We start from the raw sequence: 20861 nt of genomic DNA on the forward strand, positions 1-20861 counted from the left end.
ATATTTGGATGAAACCCACATTAGTCAAATCAGCATGTTTTATAAAGTGTTAGAAGGACATGAACAGATACATGTGTGTGTTTGTGTGTGAGTATATGTATATAATCTAGTAAAAACAGCATGTCAGATGTGGCCTTTGAACTTTATATACATTTTTGGCAGTACTGTGCGAAGTACTGTGAGGCCTGTTTGGGGATTTTTATTGGTAACATGGACAAATATTCAGGAGCACACGCCAATGGATTCTTGAAATTTTTATCAAGATGTATAATAGTTCTGTAGAAGAAGGTTTGTATAAGTGGAAGGATATTTTTTTAATGCAACTACAGTGTGTGTGTGTTACCTTATCCCCATAGCCGCGGTCTTTAGTCATCATTTCTCGAAGCGTCTGCAGAACTTTTATACACAAACGCTCCTCGTTTTCCTCTAAAAGCTGTTTAGTGTGTTTTATCAGTCTGAAAGAGGAAAAACACAAAGTTTGTATTAATAATGATAACATCCTCAGGGCATGATTCAGGATCTACTGTATATGTGTTCATTGTAGGGATGCATGATATATCACCCTTTAATAATAAAATAAAATAAAATAAAATAAAAATAATTTTGTGCTGGTAAAATATAGAAATGGATATCTGCTAAAGATTACATTTATCACTTAGCATCTACAATAATGCATTTTATTTTAATATTGGCCTTAAAATGAAAATTATTTAAAACAATATATATATATTCTCCTTGTAATGCATATTCTTTAAACTGCTTCAGATAAAACCACCTGCTAAATGACTATCTTCACAATGTCAACACCAACCTTAATCAAACTAAATAACTTTGACTTGAACTGAGGGGCAAAAATCAAGTGAAACCAAATTGATCTGAGCTGTTGATAGACTGTCATTTTGCTCCAGCAGACATTATATTGTAATGTAACTCCATGCCATGAATCAGATAATCCTACAGCTCAGGATTACTCCGACAGGAGCCGTCACATGCAAACAAACACACAGGTAATCCCATTTGTAGTTCTCGCAGAAAGAGGAGTATTTCACAGCACGAGGACACACATTGACAACAGGTGAAGGACAGTAAGCACTACTGTGTGACTGCATAATGCGGCCCATGTGTGAAAGAAACAATGATTTATTTCTCATACGCAGAGGCTTGAGATTTACTTATAGGACTATAAATGCACTAGCTCTAATATCACTTGTTTTTGCCCAATTTAGAGAAGGAAATCACACGATTTTTTATGTTTATGTCTTTTATGCTCACCAAGGCTGCATTTATTTGATGAAAAATACAGTAAAATCAGTAATAATGTAAATGTGATTTAAAATAACTTTTTTCTGTTTAAATACATTTTTTATGTAATTTACACCTGTGACAGCAAAGCTGAATATTCAGCCGTCAGTGTCTATGTCAGTGTAGTAACAAGGTATTAATAATTTGACTTCTATTCAAATATTTGTGTCTGCTATGTATTTTGTATGGTTATTAGAGCATTGTGATGTTATCTTCGCAACATGGTAAAGTCAATCAGACTGGGTCCATGTAACTTTGTGTATATTTGTGATTCCAACATCATGAAACAAAATATTGAGGTTTCAAATCATCCTTCCTGTATGTTTTACGTCACCCAATAAACCAGATATCACGGGCTCATTACATAAAAAGGCAGTTTTTTATGGTTTAATGGGAAAAGAAACACACTTGGAGATGAAGCCTCCGCTCTCGCACTTCCGCCGGGCGTCAGTGTTCTCCGGGAAGAGCAGCTCTGGACGGTGAAGTACATCCACCAACACCGAGAGCTCAGCTTGAACCAGGGGCCGCAGACGATCCTCCAGAGCAGACACTATGTCCTGACAAACACAGTCACAAATTCAATTATTTTGATCATGTGCAACTAAGAGACACTGAGACAGTGACAGTATAATATAATACAGTGGATCACAGGGTGTGTAAAGGCCCGTTCACACCAAGGACGATAAAGGTAACTATAGTGATAACTATATTAGTCTCCAAACCAGCTGACGTGTTTTATTTATTATAAGTGCTCCTTGCAGTTTTGTCATCTACCGCTTTAAAGGCTTGATCTCTTTAAAGCAGGATGGATTCTGATTGGCTGTCAACGTGTTTATCATTCATCATCTGCTGAAAAGAGTGTTCTGAAAGGGATTCAAACGATATGGTTCCTCCCCCGTATTTTACATATGATACACTACCATTTAAAAGTTTGGGTTTGATACGATTTTTTAAAATATATTTTTGGTTGCATCACCAAGGTTGCATTTATTTGATCAAAAATATGTTTAAATGCAGTAATATTGTGAAATATTATTACAATTTAAAATAACTGATTTCTATTTTCATATATTTTAAAATCTAATTTATTCCTGTTATGGCAAGGAAAAAAAGGATTTTCTAAAGACACGCAATCAAAAATTAGCCCTGAAAAGGCATGGACAGGGTTATTTAGCAGCTGACCTTATTGCATTATGCATTTAGGAGGAGTTTCCCTTTCAGACGCAACATCTATGGGAGGAGAGTATCAATATGAATCATTTAGTGATTTTAGTGAACCTTAGTGATTTACTAAGGTATACGCAAGTCTATTTACTGGTATTTGCGCTATTATTTACAGCCCAAAAAAATCATGTCTTAAACCAGACGCTAATTTGCGCTGCTCTTGGTAGATTATGTTAGTCATTATGGAAATGATCCGGCTGCGTCTGTGTTCTTTCATTTGCACGTCGTCAGTAAATTACGGGCAAAATTTTGGAATTGCGCTCCCACGATAATTTGCCCTGTTTAGTAAAACTGGCCCTTAATATTATAAAATATATTTTTTTTTTCTTTCATATGTCTTACAAACAGGTGATTGTGTCACTTGCAACATCATATATTAAATGAGTGTATCTCTGTAAGAAATGATGTATTGTATATCTTCTTGCATGGCACTAACAGGTGTGGTAAAAAAAAAAAAAAAAAAAACCTTTTTGGACTCAGGCCACACATATTCTGAGCAGTGAGGCTGAATCCAGCAGCCCTGAGGCGCATAGCAGACGTGAGCTGTGCAAACGTGTCTGAATACTCGCCAACTCACTCCACAGCTGCACCGGAAGACAGACGTGATGAAGCCATGGTTTACCGCAACTCATCCCACCCCACCCACCCCCTCCCCCGCCTGGATGACACCCTTCCACTGACCTCTATCCCCTTCATCAGTCTTCTGAGAGGAGTATAAGAGCAGTATTTTAAAACAAGAGGAAATGCATGTTTCTAACCACAACACAACCTTCTGATGACAAACTGCTTTTCTTCAGCATTTCAACACTCACACATGTTGCACCTTTCAAAGAAAAAAACTGTTCTTCCACTGTTAAGCAAAGACTTCTTGATACCAATGGAAACTTATCAGCAAGTTGCTATATATATGTGCTGAAATGGGTCATTATCATGAGGATGTTGTTTTTGGCCTTTCCTTACCCGTGCACTTCCAAATTACTGCTGTATTGTCAAATATGCACATTTTGAAATGATTATGTTTAATTACTTTTTGATGTAATTTATTTCCAAAAATAATTGGAAATGAAAGCTAGCATTTTCGTATACATTTCAGAATTTTAGTTAATATATTTAACCTGTTATAAAAAGTAGTGTCTCCAGGCTATAGGTATGCATTAAGTTTATCACCATTATATTTTAAACTGTGTCAAAAAAACTATTTAAAAAAAAATACTGTACAATAAAAAATAAACTATTCCATAAATAAAAAACTGCACTATAAGTCCACTCACTTTGAATCATGTATTCTGCATTTTTTTAATAATAAATGAAATGCTAATTAAAGAGTGGATATATAAACATACAATTCTAATATAAAATATAATGTATGAAAGTGCACTGTGTGAAAGTATTGTAATTCTTGTAAATTATATCAGAATAAACTTTTAAATTCTTAAATTATCTTTCTAAGAAGTACCTAGTTATGCCCTTAAGCACAAAGCAGTATAAAATTGCACATACATTTTCAAATCAAGTTTTTGTTTTTGACAAGGTACCCGTTTCAAAAAATGATTCATATGCTATATATGTGTATGTGCTGGGATCTTGGATCAGTGCCAAAAACCAAACGTTATCACAACCAGACTAAATTTCCCAGGACCCACACCTCATCCTGACTCAACTTTCCCATAACAATGCACGTGAATTCCTGGAACGAGTTTCCCGTTTCCCCACCTCTTCAAATTCCATTTTGCAATGCATCTGGAATATAATAGGTGAGGTAGTTGTATGCCTGATTGACCAACCAACCAAGCGTATGACCAAATAATGATTTGCAATAATGATGCTATTTTTAAGTTTGTCTCAATGAAAGCCATTTTGATGCAATATTTAATACAAAAATATTACGTCAACTTCCTCATTGTCTGAGATCCCGCCCTCACCTGCAGCCTCTCGATGATGTTCCTGTAATCTTTGGAAGTCGTGAGCGTCGAGTCCCTTCTGGATGCGTTGCGAGCGGACATCCTCCAATTGAGGATGGTCTTCTGTACCACATTGTTGGACTTCACAAACAGGTTGTTCACCTGGCTGTCCAAATCCACCGGGATGGCGATCGCTCTGCTCTTGGCTATATGAGACAGTTGAAAAATACAACTATTACATGCACACTTCATGAATGATAAAATCATTTCCTTAACGGGCAGTCACACTACACCTTTTGTTCCATTGACTACCATTCGTACGCATATGAATGCTAAAGTCTGGAAACGCATTTCGGTGTATTCCAAAGTTCAAGTTTGGTGAACTCTGACCTGCGAATTCGTATCATGTAAAGACGTGTGACCAATAAGAGATCGATAAGCCATGGGTTGACCTCTTGGCTGAAATTTTTTTTTTTTAATTTTTTCCAGTAAAGTGGAGTAGATTGTATATTTTTATTTCTTGGATTTATTATTATTTGGTTTATAAAAAAAGACGCCGCAGAGTGTGACTGGTTTTTATTTGAAACACAACAGAGGAGAAATGTAAAAATAGATGGGAATGATGTTATCCTTTAGAGCTGTATGAGGCTCACTCCATGTGTGAATTTATGGGAAATTGGAATGGTCATGGTCAAATACTTACCCACATCAGACAGAACCTTAATGCAGCTCTCCACTGAGGCTTTCTGAGCAGGAACCAGCCAGTTACAGTGGTAAACTCTGAAGACCCCCTGCAGGAGCTGCACAAATACAGGCTGGCGGGTCTGGAGAAGAAAAAGAAAACGAAACACGAGAGGAAAGGAGAAAGAAGAAAGAGAGATTGTAAAATGACTGGGGAAAATAAATAACAAATTATTAATAATGGTGAACTTGAGAGAGGAAACTTCTCTGATGGATGTTCAGGTTTTAAAGTGAACAAAACATATCTACAGAAACGTTTTTGTTCTTAATATGTTGAAATAAAACAGAAAAGTGGTCCATTTATATGAATGCTCCAGGTTCAATACAAAAGCTCTATCGACAGCATTGGACAATAATTTTGACTCAAATGTCAATGGATCAAGGAATTCTAGAGGGTTTTAAAGCAAAAATGTGAAGCTCATATGTTGGTTAAAGAACGTACTGTACATGGAATTATTACATAAAAGATATGTAGTTATTGAGTTAATGAACTTTTGGTTAAATGTTACCAACATAATTCCTGTGACTACCGTTTGCTGCATGTAAACAGCCCATTTCTGATAACTGGTTTCCAGATATCCACTACCATTCAAAGAAATTAAAGGTAGGGTAGGCAATTTCAGAAAAGCTAGCAATAGCGAGCTAGCTTTTAAAATGGCATTAAATTACCTTATGTCTCACAGCGTGATATTACAATAAAAGTGAACATAAACAGCTTACAGAGCTCTTACTTGTACTGCCTGACTGCTGCAAGTTCATTTCTGCGTTTATAGTGTTGACACAAAAACGCAAAAATCAGAGTCCGAGTCAGTGAACAGCTCCATGTAGAACGTCGGGGGTTGTCATCTTGTAATTATGGTTACGACATGACGTGAATGCAGCTTACGCTCATTGTTTTGGTTCAGGAGGAACTGTAAAAAGCGGCTGCTGTTTGTTTTTATGGTGTTCAGTGACTGTCTACAACTTTACATAGCCTTATAGAACGCGCTGATGATGTGTGATGTCTGCGTGAGCAGGTGCGCGTAAACAAGGAGGTATGGAAATACATATGTTGACAGACATAATATCATAACATCCGGACTCAATTCAATGATTGGACGAAACATTTTTGGTCGTGAGACTTCCACAGAAGATACTGTAAAAAATATATATATATAAAAAAATAAATATATATATATATATATATATATATATATATATATATATATATATATATATATATATATATATATATATATATTTGTTATTAGGATGTGGAGAGTTTCAACCAGTATGACAAAAAAGTGTTTATAAAACAATTGCCTACCCTACCTTTAATACTTTTATTCCGCAAAGACGCTTCAAACTGAGCAAGTGATGATAAAGACATTCATAATTTTACAAAAGACTCCTATTTCAAATAAATGCTGTTCATTTTTACTTTTTTTTTCTTCAAATAATTTTGAAAAAAAAAATTATCACAGTTTCAACAAAAAATATTAAGCAGCACAACTGTTTTCAACATTTATAATAATCAGTAATTTTACTCGAGCACCAACTCAGAAATCATATTAGAATGATTTTTGAAGGATCATGTGACTGAAGACTGGAGTAATGAGGCTGAAAATTCAGCTGCATCACAAGAATAAAATAAATGTTTTGTATTTTGTATGTATTTAAATAGAAAACAGTCATTTTATATAGTTATAATATATCACAATATCACTGTTTTACTGCATTTTTGGATTTTAAAAAAGGCAGCATTGGTGAGCAGAAAAGAAAATGTAAATAAAAAAAAAATTCTTACCAACCCCAAACTTTTTAACAGTAGTGTATACGGTCAAAAAAGGAGTTAAAAAAAATTAGAGAAAAAAAATAGTAAGCAGCTTAGTTAGCAGCATTTCTGCACATGTGAAAACACTGAGGTACTGGCCTCTGTGGTCATCCTCAGCATGTTACAGATGCTATCGATAGATCTTAACTTGCATTGTACCCGGCATATTTTTAAAGACAATCTACAAACAAACAAAAAATGCCTACAATTTGGCATATTTCTAAAAATGTTATATAAAGGTTGAAAGGTTAACAATTTATGATGCATTAACACCTCTAGTGACAGAAACAATTTACTAACACGTCTTACCACCAACACAACGTGTGAGAACCCAACACCACTCACAAGTAAAAAGGGGTAAAGCTAAGAGGAAGGATGACAAGTTTACCACGCTTCATTTGTAAAACTGGTACAAACGCTTTCTAGACAACTAGTAGTATGCCCGTTAATTGTGAATAAAAAAAAAACAAAAAAAACACCACGTCAGTGTGATCTAGTTTCCACTCAAAAAGGACTTCAAGACAAGAGACTAACCAAAACTACGTCACCACATTCCATATGCAACCACTGTGAAGTCATTACAAAGTGGTACCTCAGTTATTTTGCCTAAAATGGAGGCCTGCCACAACAAAGAGAGATGGAAGAGATCAGAGATGGAAGCTGTTATGAAGAAACACTTCCAGGAAAGATTGAATGGGGTTTAGGGTCTAACGCATGACATGGTATTAGGATGTACTTCCTGCTTTAGACTACTGCAGAATAAAGTAATATATATATATATATATATATATATAAAAACTGTCAGGATATGGATTGGTCAAACTAACCCTGACATTTATAATGTTACAAAAGATTCATATTTCAAATAAATGCTGCTCTTTTAAACTTCAATTCATTTGATAATCCTGGGGGAGATATGTATCACAGCTCACAAAAATATGAAGCAGCACAACGGTTTCCAGCATTGATTATAATAAGAAATGTTCCTTGAGCATCAAATCAGCATGTTAGAATGATTTTTGAAGGATCATGTGACACTGAAGACTGGTGTAATGATGCAGAAAATTCAGGAATAAATAGCATTTGAAAATATATGAAAATAGAAAACAAGTACTTTAAACAATAATAATAATTCAGTTTTTACTGCCTTGGTGAGCATAAGAGGCTTCTTTAAAATAAAAATACAAAATAAAAAAATCTTACCGAAATCTTTCTGAAAGTTTTGATGGTAGTATAAAGTGTAAATATAAAATATATTTATTTACTATATCTAAAAATACGATACTTTTAAATCAACCACATCTAATATTAAAAATGCATGAGAATCAACACATTCCCACCCCATTTCTTGTTACTCATTATTGTATTAATGTAATGTCAAAATAAATTATATATTCTGTAATTTAAATAGCATTTATACATCATAGTAGTATTTTTATTTACCATAAAATTGAGAATAATGTAAATGTCACAAAATGTCTTTATGCAAGACTTGACCTGTAAATAAACAGTAAAATCAACAGCAAAGACTACTTTTTAGTTACAAGCTTTTTAGTTACAAGCTCTTGAGCTTGTAACTAAAAAGAAGTCTTTACTGTTGATTTTACTGTTTGTTTACAGGTCAAAATATCATTCATAAAGGCAGAGATAATTTGTCACATCATTACATTATTCTCAATTGTTCGGTAAACAACTAGAGAATTGGCTTCACCACATTGTCTAAAACCAAGAAAGACTGCTTTGAAAATAATGGCACGGTACAATGTTATTTTTCAGATACTATTAAAGTTTTTATTAATATTTTGAATTAGTTTTTATTTTTATATTTTTCATTTTCATTTTTTGATTTTACAGTTTTAGAAACTGAGCCATTTTATGAAATGTCTATACAGGTATTACACATTTTTATTTCAGTTATATTTGTATTATTAGTTATGTTATTTAGTTACAAATAATATCCCTGGTCGGTCCAGTACCAACAAATATAGTCATTTTATCAGTGCACATGGATGATTTCATTACTACTGAAAAGTCAGACGTGCTACCTGGAAAGACGGTCAATTCATACTTTGCACGTGACGTCACAAGTACTGGCTGGCGGGCAAGAACGTCGTTCTATAGCAACGAAACCCAGTAAACTAATCAAGGATCTTGCCAGGACGTCGCAAGTTTTAATATACAAAAGTTGGTGTTTTGAGGTGTAACGACATGCCAGATAGTTGTTGTGCATTTGGATGCACTATTATTCAGCATAATCGCGTTAAGAACGTGCATGTAAACGCGCTCATTCCCCGAAAGTGAAAGTAGAAACGGACTGAGCTTTCAGCATCTGTCGCTGCATTAACGCTGTGTTCTCTCAGAGAAGACGATGGATATAACGGTTATAGCGACGACTATCTTAATTTACTGGCTTAATATTTCTCTTGTGGACCTACATTAACTTTTTAAACAAGTTTTTGAAGCTGCTTTTGATTTGCACAGATGGCAGAGTTGTGCTGTCCGTGAACTAAAGACTGTTTTTAGGCCTGTATCATTTTAGTGATATTATTAATATTTAGTAATTGTATTGTTTTTAGTGTTATTAGTGTCATTAAACGTTTTGTTAATGTGCTATGGAAACAAAATAGCCTCACTATATAATTGATTGTAGTATTGGCCATTTTGTGAGCGTTTGTTGCCCGCCAGGTATCCATGGCAGTCACGTGACTGCAAAGTATGAATTGTGCGGCACTGTATTATTAATACTACCTCAACTGGAAATAAATCAGGTTTTCCAGGAAAAACGTAATTAAACCATCAGCCTCTACTGCCACTAGCGCCCAAACATGTGTCTGCAGGCAAGATCGGCACTAGTTTCTCACGTTGTGAAATGGAGATGTGGGAAGTCTGCGTGTGCTGATGTGCAAGACCATGAGAGAAGAGAGTTCTTGGAAAGCTCTAGCCAGTGGGGCAGTCGCCAGTGGTAAGGCAGATTCTTTAGAAACCCACGAATGTGACGAAACCGTATGAATTTCGACAAATCCCATGGCTCAAAGGGGACCGGCGGGTTAGGGCTAGATTAAAGGAGGGGCTTTACAGATACTCACATACATATGACGTGCGACCTAAGCCAGGAAGGAGTGAAGAGGGGTAAGATAATATCAGGAGGGGTTATTTTCCATTTAAGAAAGATAACAGTATATAGAAAAAATCAAACCTCTGTAGATAAGATGCAAATGGTGGTAAACCAAAATTGAACTGAAACTAGAAGCATCATATACTAAACATTTGCACATATGAGGAGTATATATTGTTGTATTGGGGTCATTACCTGTAAACTAGTGCTCTGGTCGGAGAAAGGCGAGCTGAAAAATGTCGTCACAATACTCATTACGGTTTCAGTCACGTAGCTTTCTAACGTGGTGTCAGCATGTTTGCGGTCGCTTGTATTGTTGCAGACCTGTAGCAAAACATAAAGAATAAGACAGAATTATTCTGGGCTTGAGTCATTTGCTTCAGTAAGCAGTCAGAACATACACTGATTCAACCATCATTCACCAAAAAAGGGGTCATACAACAAATAATGAATCACTCCTATTTAAAAAAAGCACACAGACCATTAAACAATGGTAGTGGAACACTAGCTAGCAAGAGATTGGTACTTTTTTGTACTTTACACCAAAAAGATTCATTGGGGTTGAGAAAAATCCCCAAAACAGCTTCCATTACCCTGCATATGTCGACCAGAAAGTTCTCAAAGAGCTTCCACATGTGGTTGCTGGTGTAGATCTCCTTCATTTCGACCTCTGTGTCCACGTAGCAGTGGTTCAGGAAGTTTATATATGCAATTTTTACCTAAGAAAAGACAAAGAGCATACACGCAACTTCATTTTGCAACAAATTATATCAAAGCAAGTCACATTCTGGGGTTGCTTGACCTGGAGAAATGAGATCATTCAGGCCAGTGGTTTTAAGGCAGGGTTCCGGAGTCCACTATGGGGCCATAGCAAACTTAGAAAACTTCAAAAGGGGCCACCGAATGACTTAAAATGAATTTGTGGTGAGCATAAGACACTTAGAAAAGAAAAAAAAACATACAGATTCCAAACTTTTGAATGGTAGCGTTAATATAAAAAGTTTACAAAAATATGTGATTTCTTTTTTTCAAATCAGTGGCAATCACAAATCACTAATATGTTTATGTATGCATTTATGTTAACTTGAATATATAGTTTGCATTTCTCCGGAAATATATTTTATGAATTACTTAGAATAAAAAAAAGGATTAAAAAAAAGAACTGTACCAAATTAAATCATGCTTTCACTTCCTGAGTAGTTTTTGGTTAATGCATTTTCTGAGAAATGACTGTCTGGTTCATATTTGATGTCCATTTCACCCCTAATAAAGACCATTTTTAGGGACATTAACAAAAAATTCATGAGAATCAAGCACATCTGTTTCATGCATTAAATAAATAAAAATTAAAACAAATTAATTTGTTTTATGTATTAAAATATTCTGACTGAATCGAAATGCTAAAAACAATGTTTTATATGTGTGTGACACAATTATATGTTTAAACTTCTTTTAACTTCTGGAATCACAACATTACCTGTGGTTGATTAACTCAATATATCTCCCAGTTTGTGTTGGTAAAATAGTTTAAAAACAGCTTTTGATTACTGTGTTGGACTTTGAATACTCGGCCAGTGCCAATCTTGTCTTGTTTAGACCAAACTTTGGACTTGTCTGGTACTCACTTACCCCTTTTCCACAAAAAAAGAACTGGTTCGGAACTGGTGCTGGTTCAAAGTGGGTTCGGAGTTGGTTCAACTTGCGAACCTTCTCAGAACCTGTTTGTTTTTCCACATACTAGAGCGCCCAGCGACCGACGTCGTTACGTCACTGTGTATGTCCCATACGTCTTAGCTAGAAACGCTTGCATGTACAACATTACTTGGGATTATCTCTAACTCATGTACCAAGAAGGCTTTAAAAACAATTGAAATATGTAAGTCTTTTAATCTTTTCCTTTGATATGTAATCTTTTCTGATTAGTTATAAACCCCTGTCTTGTGTCTTTTTTTTTCTTTCCATTTATTTGTTCTATATTGTGACTGTTTTCTTCTTTGCTTACATAATGTTTTCAATAATTTTTTTTTTTTTTTTAACTAGAAACGCTTGCGCCAACTTCAAGCATAAGAATTACAATGGCGGACTACATCGTGTTTCTGCAAATGTTTCTCCTGGCTTTGCGATCCTATATTATGGTTAGAAAAGATGTTTAGAACACATCTAAACCCGCCCCCAGCCCCCGACGTAAGCATGACGTGGTAAAAGAACGGTTCTAGTCCAGCAAAGAGTTGGTGCCGCTTTGGAACCAGTTTTCCTGGCCGAGAACCGGTTCTTTGGCTGTCGAAACACAAAGAACTGGTTCGCGCGCAGGCACCGGCTCCGAACTGGCTCAAAATGCTTTGGTGGAAAAGGGGTAACTGCAGCTTATTCTGCCAATAATCACCCACTTAGACAAGAAGAGTCCATCTGACCAACATGTAAAGCGACCGTTCACGGTTTGATTTGTTTTTATGTGCCATTTAGGGGAAGGTAAACAAATGTGAACATAATAAAATGTTGAGGAACAACATTCAAACAATGTGGCATTAAGCTGTAGACCACCAACCTCAGGGATGCAGTCTTTGTGCGTGACCACACGGACGATATCATCCAACGGCAGCAAGGAGTTGCACTTGATCTCGGTGTAGACGTTTTTGCCCTCTGTGCAGACGGCCAGCAGCTCCACCAGGTGGATGTGGTACATGAGCGGGCTATTTTCATCCATTCGTTCACGCTCTGAACGCATCATCTGGACCAGAGTCTGGAAGGAGGCCCGGTCATTATAAAATACCAAGACATCCTCCCCAGAGTTCACCAACTGCAGGAAAAAAGAGAGAGATTTAACATTAAATCACATGAATAATTAGCAAAACTGAAATAATTTCATCATATCCGCCACACACCTCGGCCATTACAATATCCTGGCATTTCTTGATGAACTTGTTCTCTGCCTTGACGATGGTCTGCAGGAACTTCAAGTACTGCACGTGCCTGCCGTGGGACTCTATGCAGTGGACGAAGTGCTGCACGACCCGCTCATTCATCTCACTGCACAGCTGAAAGTTGTTCATGAATATGTGCTGCATCGTGACGGCCTCCAGGATCTACAGAAGGTAAAATCAGATATATGCAGATCAAATAACAATTTAAAAACAAACACTGTGGAGACATCCTGCTTGTTCAAGAACCCCAGAAAAAGGGACTTTCATTCGAATTGAGCAAAAAAAGTCATGTGTGTGGTGCTGAAACACCCCATTTTCAAAGATTGTGGTTTTCAATTTGCACAGGACAAACTGACTTTATGACATTATGACCAGTAACAGGTAAAGCGCATATTGTTGATCATTTTCAAACATGGCCACATATTAAGGTCTGGGTATATGGTAAACAAACATCAAAGGGTGGGATGCAGGAGAAATGGGCAGGAATAAAGATCTAAGCGATTCTGACTAGGGCCAAATTGTTATGCAAAGATGACTGGGTCAGAGTATCTCTTGTGTATCGCTCCTGGTCAGCAGTGGTGAGAATTTACAAACAGTGTTCCGACAGGGTGTTGGCCGCCCACTATGACAATGAAGGCTGTCACGTCTGGCCCGAGGCAACAGAAGACAACATCAAATTTTATTGAAGATATGGGAAGAATGTATCAACACACAGTGCATCGCACTGCTGTGTATTGGGCTGTGTATCCAATCAGAGTGCCTATGACGACCCCTGTCTATCGTCCAAAGCACCTACAATGGGCACGCAACCGTGGAGCAGTCTGGTTTTCTTTTACCTCATTTGGATGCCTGTGTACGTGCGCACTGTTAACCTGGGAAAGTGATGGCATCAGGATGCACTGTGGGACGATGGCAAGCCAGTGAAGGGAGTGTGGTGCTCTATGCAATGTTCTGCTGGGAAACCCTGGATACAGCCATTCATGTGGACATAATTTGAGACGTGCCACCAACTTAAACATTGTTGCAAAACAGGTACACCCCTTCATGACAATGATGTTCCCTGGTGGAAGAGGCCTTTTTCAGCAGGATAAAGCACCCTGCCACACGGCACAGATTGTTCAGGAATGGTTTGAGGAATATCATGATGAATTAAAGGGGTTGCCCTGGCCTCCAAATTCCCCAGATTTCAATCCAATTGAGCAACTGTGAGACCCGAAGGTTGCTGGTTTGATTCTCAATCCCGGCAGGAAATAACTGAGGTGCCATCAGTGTAATGTTTTGGCTCATATTTAAAATATATACTTCACTGTAATGGTTTTTATTTATCAAATCTGCTATTCAAGTTGACAAACCTCTGTCCAATTACTAATTTTGCAGTTAAAAATGGCACCAAAAAAACCCCACTGTGTGAACAAAATGTAAAGAAAACCAATTCACAATAAGGAGTTTGACATCAAGCATTACAAAAAAGTAGTGTTTAGTCTGACATTTTCATTTCATGAGCCTAACAACACCCAAAGTGTAATTAACACATCATAACATTCAAATCCAGCACAAATATGACCATAATTAGTCATGATGAACTATGAATCATCATCATGTTGCTCAAAATTTGTTTGAGATGTAGCAATATGGAAACTGAGAACCAGCCCCCAGCCAACACTCATCCAGAGTGATGAAGCACAATAGCTTCCCTGATGTGTGTCTGAGTCTGAGATGAAGAGCTCACCCCCGGATTGAGGAACAGGTTGATGTGTTTGTGGAGCAGGGCCTGGTTCTGCTGGTTTCCTGCGCAGAAGTTCTGAAGAAACTCGTGAGCCAGTTTCATGATCTCTTGCATTCGGACGTCCTCGCCCTGCAAAAATGAACATCTTTTTTATTTTATTTTTATTTTTTTTACATTTTCTTTTCTTGTTCCTTTTTTTTAAGTAGGTAAATGTTTTATCTTTTTAGCATTTTTAAGTAAATAAGAGACTTTTTTTATTGTAATTAAATAAAACATGACTAGAATAGAATGCCTTCACAATAATTAATAAAGTAATAACTTGTCATTCCATTAGTGAGTCAGATTCATTTCAGTTAATTTCAGATAATAACTGCTCTGACTGATTCATACGTGTTTTTTTATTCACTAAAACGAAAAGGCTCATATAGGAGTCGTTCATTCAAGGAATGGACTAAACTAGATGTGTTGCATGTTTCTGTTCAAATTCCCTTTCAAGGAAACTGCATGCTTTTGACTCAGTCGAAAGATTCAGAATTTTAAGAGTCATTCATTCATGAATCGAAAGACACTGGTTGCATTGCATGTTTTTGATTCACTAAAAAATAAAAGCAGCTCATAAGGGTCAGGAAACAGATCACTCTGAAGAGTATGTATCGTGCTGTAGATTCAGTGGCAGTGCAGTGGAATGGCTTTCAGTATGGTTTTCCATCCGCATCGGCTGAAGAATGCACATTTGAGATGCATTAACAGAACCAAATGTCATGAAAACCATTCTGTGAGTGCCACACTCGAGTACACTAGAACACACTCATATACTGCACCTTCTCATAAGGGATCTGCAGCAGCTCGAGCACCACTGAATGAGCTCCCATGTTCCTCAACAGCCTCTGCTGCTGTTTCTTACTCTTCTTCCCAGATGGTCCTTCCTGCACACACAGCTTGCTAAGACGCAGGAGAATCTAGAGAGAGAAAGACGGAGAGATGATGAGCTGAAGAGGAGAAAATGAAGTGAACGAACACTTTTTAATCAAAGTAACTCAAACTGCAAAAGCTGTTACATATGGTGCTAATTCCTCCAGCACTGGTTAATTGGATCTACTTTAGTTAAGGAGGCTACATAATTAGCTTTGCCAGTGTTTATAGTGGTTGGCTACATCAACAGACTGCTACATTATAAACAGTGGTTAAAGTGGGATTTGGTAGGTGGGGGAACCCTCAAATTGTCAATGTGGCACCAAGTATCACAATACTTATTTACTTGATATTTTAATGGTTTTATTTTTGTCCATCAACACTGATATGATGACGATACTATGTTAAAATTGCTGAACACTGGGCCAAAAATTGAGCCCTGGGATTGTAGCCACATCAGCCCACATTACCCCCCACCCCCCACAGCCATGTGCATTTAAATGTGAGGTAGTTAGGGGGGTTCGGGGGCATATTCTCCCAGGAGAAATTTTTGATTTCTCTGACCTACATATGTGCAATTTAAGACTTTTGAAGGCCAAAAAATGTCCAAAAAATATTTGTCAATACCTGCTCTCTCATCTTAATCTTTCTTTTTCTCTCAGTCTCCTTTTCCTGCCGTATTTCTTCCCCTCCTAAAGCTGAACTTTGACTGATAGTCTTTTCATTTTCGTCTGTGTCAGTGAAGAAAGTAAACATAGGCTCAACTGATGAGTTTTATGAATCATTATCTTAGATAAGTTAATTTACTCAAGGCTACCAGATCAGCATTGCCAATAGGAACCTTCTACAAGCTTTGGAATTTGAAAAGTAATTTTAAATAATACAAATTATAGGCTATGTTTAACGCAGTTAGTGGAATTGGCAGACGTTCCCTTAGGCATCATACGTTGTGGAAAAGCGTCAAAGCATTCTCAGGTATACGCAGCATTAATGCACGTTGATTTTGAATGAATATTTAATGTTGATAATGGTTACATAATATTAAAACTAATCCTGCTATTGATATCTTTGCAAGACTGCCGACCCTATAGAACAGTGGCAAGGGAAAACAATGTCAGGCGAAATATCGAACATTAAACTAACTTTACTGCGCTCAACCACCGTGAGTGCATTTCACGCATCTATAATCACTCGCGTTCAGCGGGGAGGAAGGGAGGTTGGTCAGCCAGTCGGTCCATCTCGGGACCAGCGAGATTCGTTGAGATTAATGAATCTATTTATTTAATAATTTATCTGAGGTGCCGGAACGTAGTTCCGGACCGTTCCGGCCCACTTTAACCCCTGATTATAAAGCTTACTGTACATGAGCACGTGAACAACACTTTACCTCCTTCACGTCCTTGTAATTGTCACTGCCACTTCCGTCTGTCTTTTTTTTGTCCGAACCAGAGTCCTTCAGCATAAAGAGCAGCAAACATACAAAGGCTAAATGAAGCAAGTGTGAATGTTTCATTCTATTCAAATAATAAGGGTCAATATGTAAAGAAGTTGGCCTTAGGGTAAAAAAATTAAATGGCAATAACAAGATCAGGTTTAAGAAATATATAAGGTTTATATATATATATATATATATATATATCAGCCAATTAGAATGATTTCTAAAAGATCATGAGAAACTGAAGACTGGAGCAACGATGCTGAAAATTACTATTTCACAATATTACCATATTTACTTAATTTTTGATCAAATAAATGCAGCCTTGGTGAGCATTAGAGACTTCTTTCAGAAACATTACGAATTTGACTTTTTTTTTTTTACCGAGCCCACTTTTTATGAATGGGTGTCTACATTAATGTGGCAATATACACCAAGGGGTCCTTCGACTACAACAGACTTCTGCCTTAAATAATAAATGTTACCACCTTCTTTTTGTGGTCAGACTCTGCTGGGAGTCCGTCCCCTGCATCCATGCCATCATCACCCTGTCGCTTGTACACCCAGAGCTCAGACTTTTCCACATTAGATCGCAGCTGGTCAAGGTCTGATTTGATCTGCTTGTAGTTGTCTACATCCTGACTGGTCACTAGAAGCTGAACCTACAGGGAAAAAAATAAGCACTGCATGAATTTGCATGAAAAATGTACTTACAAAACTATTAACTTGTATAATTGTGTTAAATACCTGTTTGAAAGCCATGAGGACTTCTTGTCTCTGGCTGAAGTGCCTGAAGAGCAAATGTAGTGCTCCAGACACAAGCGGTGGATAGTCATGCATGGTAAGGTGCAGCAGAACCCTCAAAAACGTCCTGCCACCATGATCATCAAGATCCAGAGGTGTGTTCTCCTCGCTGAGTTCAGAAAAATAGTTTCATACTTGCGTACTCTTACAACGACTTTTGCAGCTCCTCGTTCAAGAAACGAATCCTTACCTTCCACCAAATATTCCTTCTGCTTGCTCTTCAATGTTCTCAAAGTCTAGAGCTGTGAGACAAACAGAAACACTCTCATAATCTTTAAAATAACTCACAGGTGTTAATGATTAAGGAATACTGTGTACCTGGGATACTGTTGAGCCCGTCTGCATTTGCCGCTGGCATTGCATCCGTTTGCATGTTGCTCTCATCAAACTCTCGTTTGAAGATGCACAACAAGCAGGAGATCCTGTAGTCCAGTCGTACATTCAGAATAAACTGAACAACAAAAAACGCAAGGTTCTGTATTTTAAGCAGATTTGTTCTCTAATTTTGCTTGCAGTAACTATTGTGAAGCTAAGTGGTTCCTCAGATTAGATATACTGGATATATTGTATATTTTCAAAAGGCTAAAATAAAATAACAATAAAATAAAACTAAATAAAAAATAATACTTATATTTAATAATACGTATAATAATATTAATATATTTTAAGCAAAAACGCTGCAAAATAAAATTAATTTAAAAAAAATGAAAAAAAATGTATATATATATTTATAAAAATATAGCATATTTTAAGCTTAAAAATGTTGCATATAAAATAAAGAAAAATCAAAACACAAAATAAAACACAACAAAACAAAGCTAAACTATATTTATGAGCTCAATCAATTATTATTTAAATGTTTTTCCCCCCATTCATTTCTATTTTCATTTTCCATATTTAATGGGGCTATATTTAAGAATTTTTATGTATTTAATTCATATATTCATTTTTTGTTGCCAATGTATGAACAGCTTGTACAAAAACTTTAAAAAAATCGAGACCTTCCTCAACTTCCAAGGTTGTCAATGAAAGCCTGAAGACTGATTTTTATGTGAATGACTCAGGACATTTTTGCCTGGGAAAAACAAAAAGAGAGCCTCTCTTCCATTGAATGACACATGAAACTAATGTTTATACAATGTTCAGAATAATGGCGAAAGAGCTATTCTGTACTGTAATGTCAATGTGTCATGTAAAGAAAATGTTTTAATACAAACTGTAGTCTCACATATCCCGATATATACAGTCTTTAGTCTCAAATATACTTTACAATCAAATCGTAATAACAGTGTAATTTTAATTACCTCATCAGTCGACGCCGGTGAATTGCAGAGCTTGTGCAAACATATCCACATTGCTATAAACAGATACTTTCTTAACAGCTGCTTTCTTACAGCTTTCAATTTTACTCTGTGTTTATTTTGTTATTGAGGGGAAAGCACGCAGCACATATTTACATATTCATCTAAACTTTCAGCAGCGTGGATGGCGCCTGGATGTTTGTTAACAGTATATCGCGGCAAAGGTTTTTCTACATTTTTACTTATGAGCAAAAAAAGAACTCCGCCGTGAGTATATCCGGGCCTTGAATCACGCTCAGTCTCTACGTTACATGTGTGCACGAGTGCGAGCATGAGCAATAAATTGTCAGCTGCAGTTCACTTAACGGCCACCGGTGTCGCTAATAACAAGGGTTTCTGAATTCTACATATAGCCCTTTTAATCATGTGTTTTTAATTACCTGAAGTATCTCTATGATCTTTAGTTTGGTGTCCATCACCAAAATGTCTTCTTTCTCTGGTTCTGTCTGGGTCTTAACCACATCACCATCGGGGGGTGTTGTGGGGGTTATGGGTAAGAATCCACCCCCTCTTAGGACCACCTGGGTCATCAGCTCCCCAACGCCATGGATGGATTTCATTACATTGCTACCTGAGAATAACATAACCAACAAAGTGTTAAAACTTCTGATTAAACATGTGTCCTTATACATTTGATGTCTTGGTGATTGTTTGAATATCAGTAGCAGAACCAAAGGATGTTGAGCTTTCTGATCTATAGAATCAAACTCTTATAATATGAGAACAAGATCATAAATCGAGATTTACTTTTGGACTCGTCTCCTTTTTCCATTTTGTTGATAGGATAGATAGTGCTGAGGTGAACGCAGTCCAAAATGGCCAACAGGATCTTGGTCAAACGCAACAAGTCGCTGAAGTTGTAAAAGCCAAAGTAAATGAGGTTTCTCGCTAAATTCACAACCTTAGTAAAAACAAAAAGACACAGAAGAGTTAGCTACATCCAAAATGACCCACGTTTCTAACGCTTGCACATGTTGGTTGGCTGACTTACCTCAAAAGTGAGTTTGTTTTTCTCTTTATCAGAGAAAGGAATGTTTTGACAGACCACATCTCTGAGGTAGTTCTCCACAAAATCCATCGTGAGCGCAAAGCGTTCCTTTATCTCATCTCTACTGGTTCCATCATTATCATAACTAAAACAAAAAGACAACATTAAATAAAGCATTTTTGTCTGGTAGACAAAAACAATAACAGAAACCTAACAATGAAAGTGTGTGTACAACGTTGCACAACATACTCATCGATAGCAATTTTGGACGGGATCTCTGACCACAGCCTGGCATATTTCACAGGCATGACCTGTTCCTGCGGGTCACGGTCCACATGCATGTGAAGCATCAGTCGGCAGAAGGAGGCACGAAGGTCATAGGGCAGGTCTTCATCCGACATGCAGCGCAGGATCAGGTCCACATCCAGCTGGCCTGATATCTTCTCAATGGCCAAGTACTGGCGGTCCAAACACATCCGTGCAAACAGGTTCAGCTGGTATCTGAGGAAGAAATGAACCAGGAGAGTAAGTTACTAAGAGAACTGATGTTTGGATATGGTTTTATACCATTTTTTGTACTTGAAAACATTGAATCAATAATGTCAGTTTTTGGGTTTT

General features: G+C 36.9%; 1 protein-coding gene across 5 annotated transcripts in view; it reads right to left on the bottom strand.

The window, feature by feature from the left end:
* itpr1b (inositol 1,4,5-trisphosphate receptor, type 1b) overlaps positions 1 to 20861 on the bottom strand; it is a 140791-nt gene that overhangs the window by 67638 nt on the left and 52292 nt on the right. Inside the window, exons 23-43 of one of the 5 annotated variants that reach the window (XM_077203976.1) lie at positions 20493 to 20744; positions 20247 to 20388; positions 20003 to 20156; positions 19636 to 19826; positions 18213 to 18345; positions 18085 to 18136; positions 17838 to 18003; positions 17576 to 17752; positions 17043 to 17108; positions 15565 to 15702; positions 14747 to 14872; positions 12979 to 13179; positions 12642 to 12893; positions 10690 to 10815; positions 10292 to 10420; positions 10068 to 10085; positions 7574 to 7600; positions 5131 to 5251; positions 4449 to 4633; positions 1711 to 1859; positions 344 to 455 (exon numbers count right to left, since the gene is read on the bottom strand). In XM_077203976.1, the coding sequence (XP_077060091.1) occupies positions 344 to 455; positions 1711 to 1859; positions 4449 to 4633; positions 5131 to 5251; positions 7574 to 7600; positions 10068 to 10085; positions 10292 to 10420; positions 10690 to 10815; positions 12642 to 12893; positions 12979 to 13179; positions 14747 to 14872; positions 15565 to 15702; positions 17043 to 17108; positions 17576 to 17752; positions 17838 to 18003; positions 18085 to 18136; positions 18213 to 18345; positions 19636 to 19826; positions 20003 to 20156; positions 20247 to 20388; positions 20493 to 20744 (2917 nt within the window). Of the gene's footprint in view, positions 1 to 343; positions 456 to 1710; positions 1860 to 4448; positions 4634 to 5130; positions 5252 to 7573; positions 7601 to 10067; positions 10086 to 10291; positions 10421 to 10689; positions 10816 to 12641; positions 12894 to 12978; positions 13180 to 14746; positions 14873 to 15564; positions 15703 to 17042; positions 17112 to 17575; positions 17753 to 17837; positions 18004 to 18084; positions 18137 to 18212; positions 18346 to 19635; positions 19827 to 20002; positions 20157 to 20246; positions 20389 to 20492; positions 20745 to 20861 lie in introns of all 5 variants that reach the window. The other 4 variants (XM_077203977.1, XM_077203975.1, XM_077203979.1 and 1 more) reach the window with 4 other exon arrangements.

Source organism: Siphateles boraxobius, unplaced genomic scaffold (assembly GCF_051911475.1).
Source record: "Siphateles boraxobius isolate OS27281-9 unplaced genomic scaffold, OSU_SipBor_1 5, whole genome shotgun sequence".
NCBI lineage: Eukaryota > Metazoa > Chordata > Actinopteri > Cypriniformes > Leuciscidae > Siphateles > Siphateles boraxobius.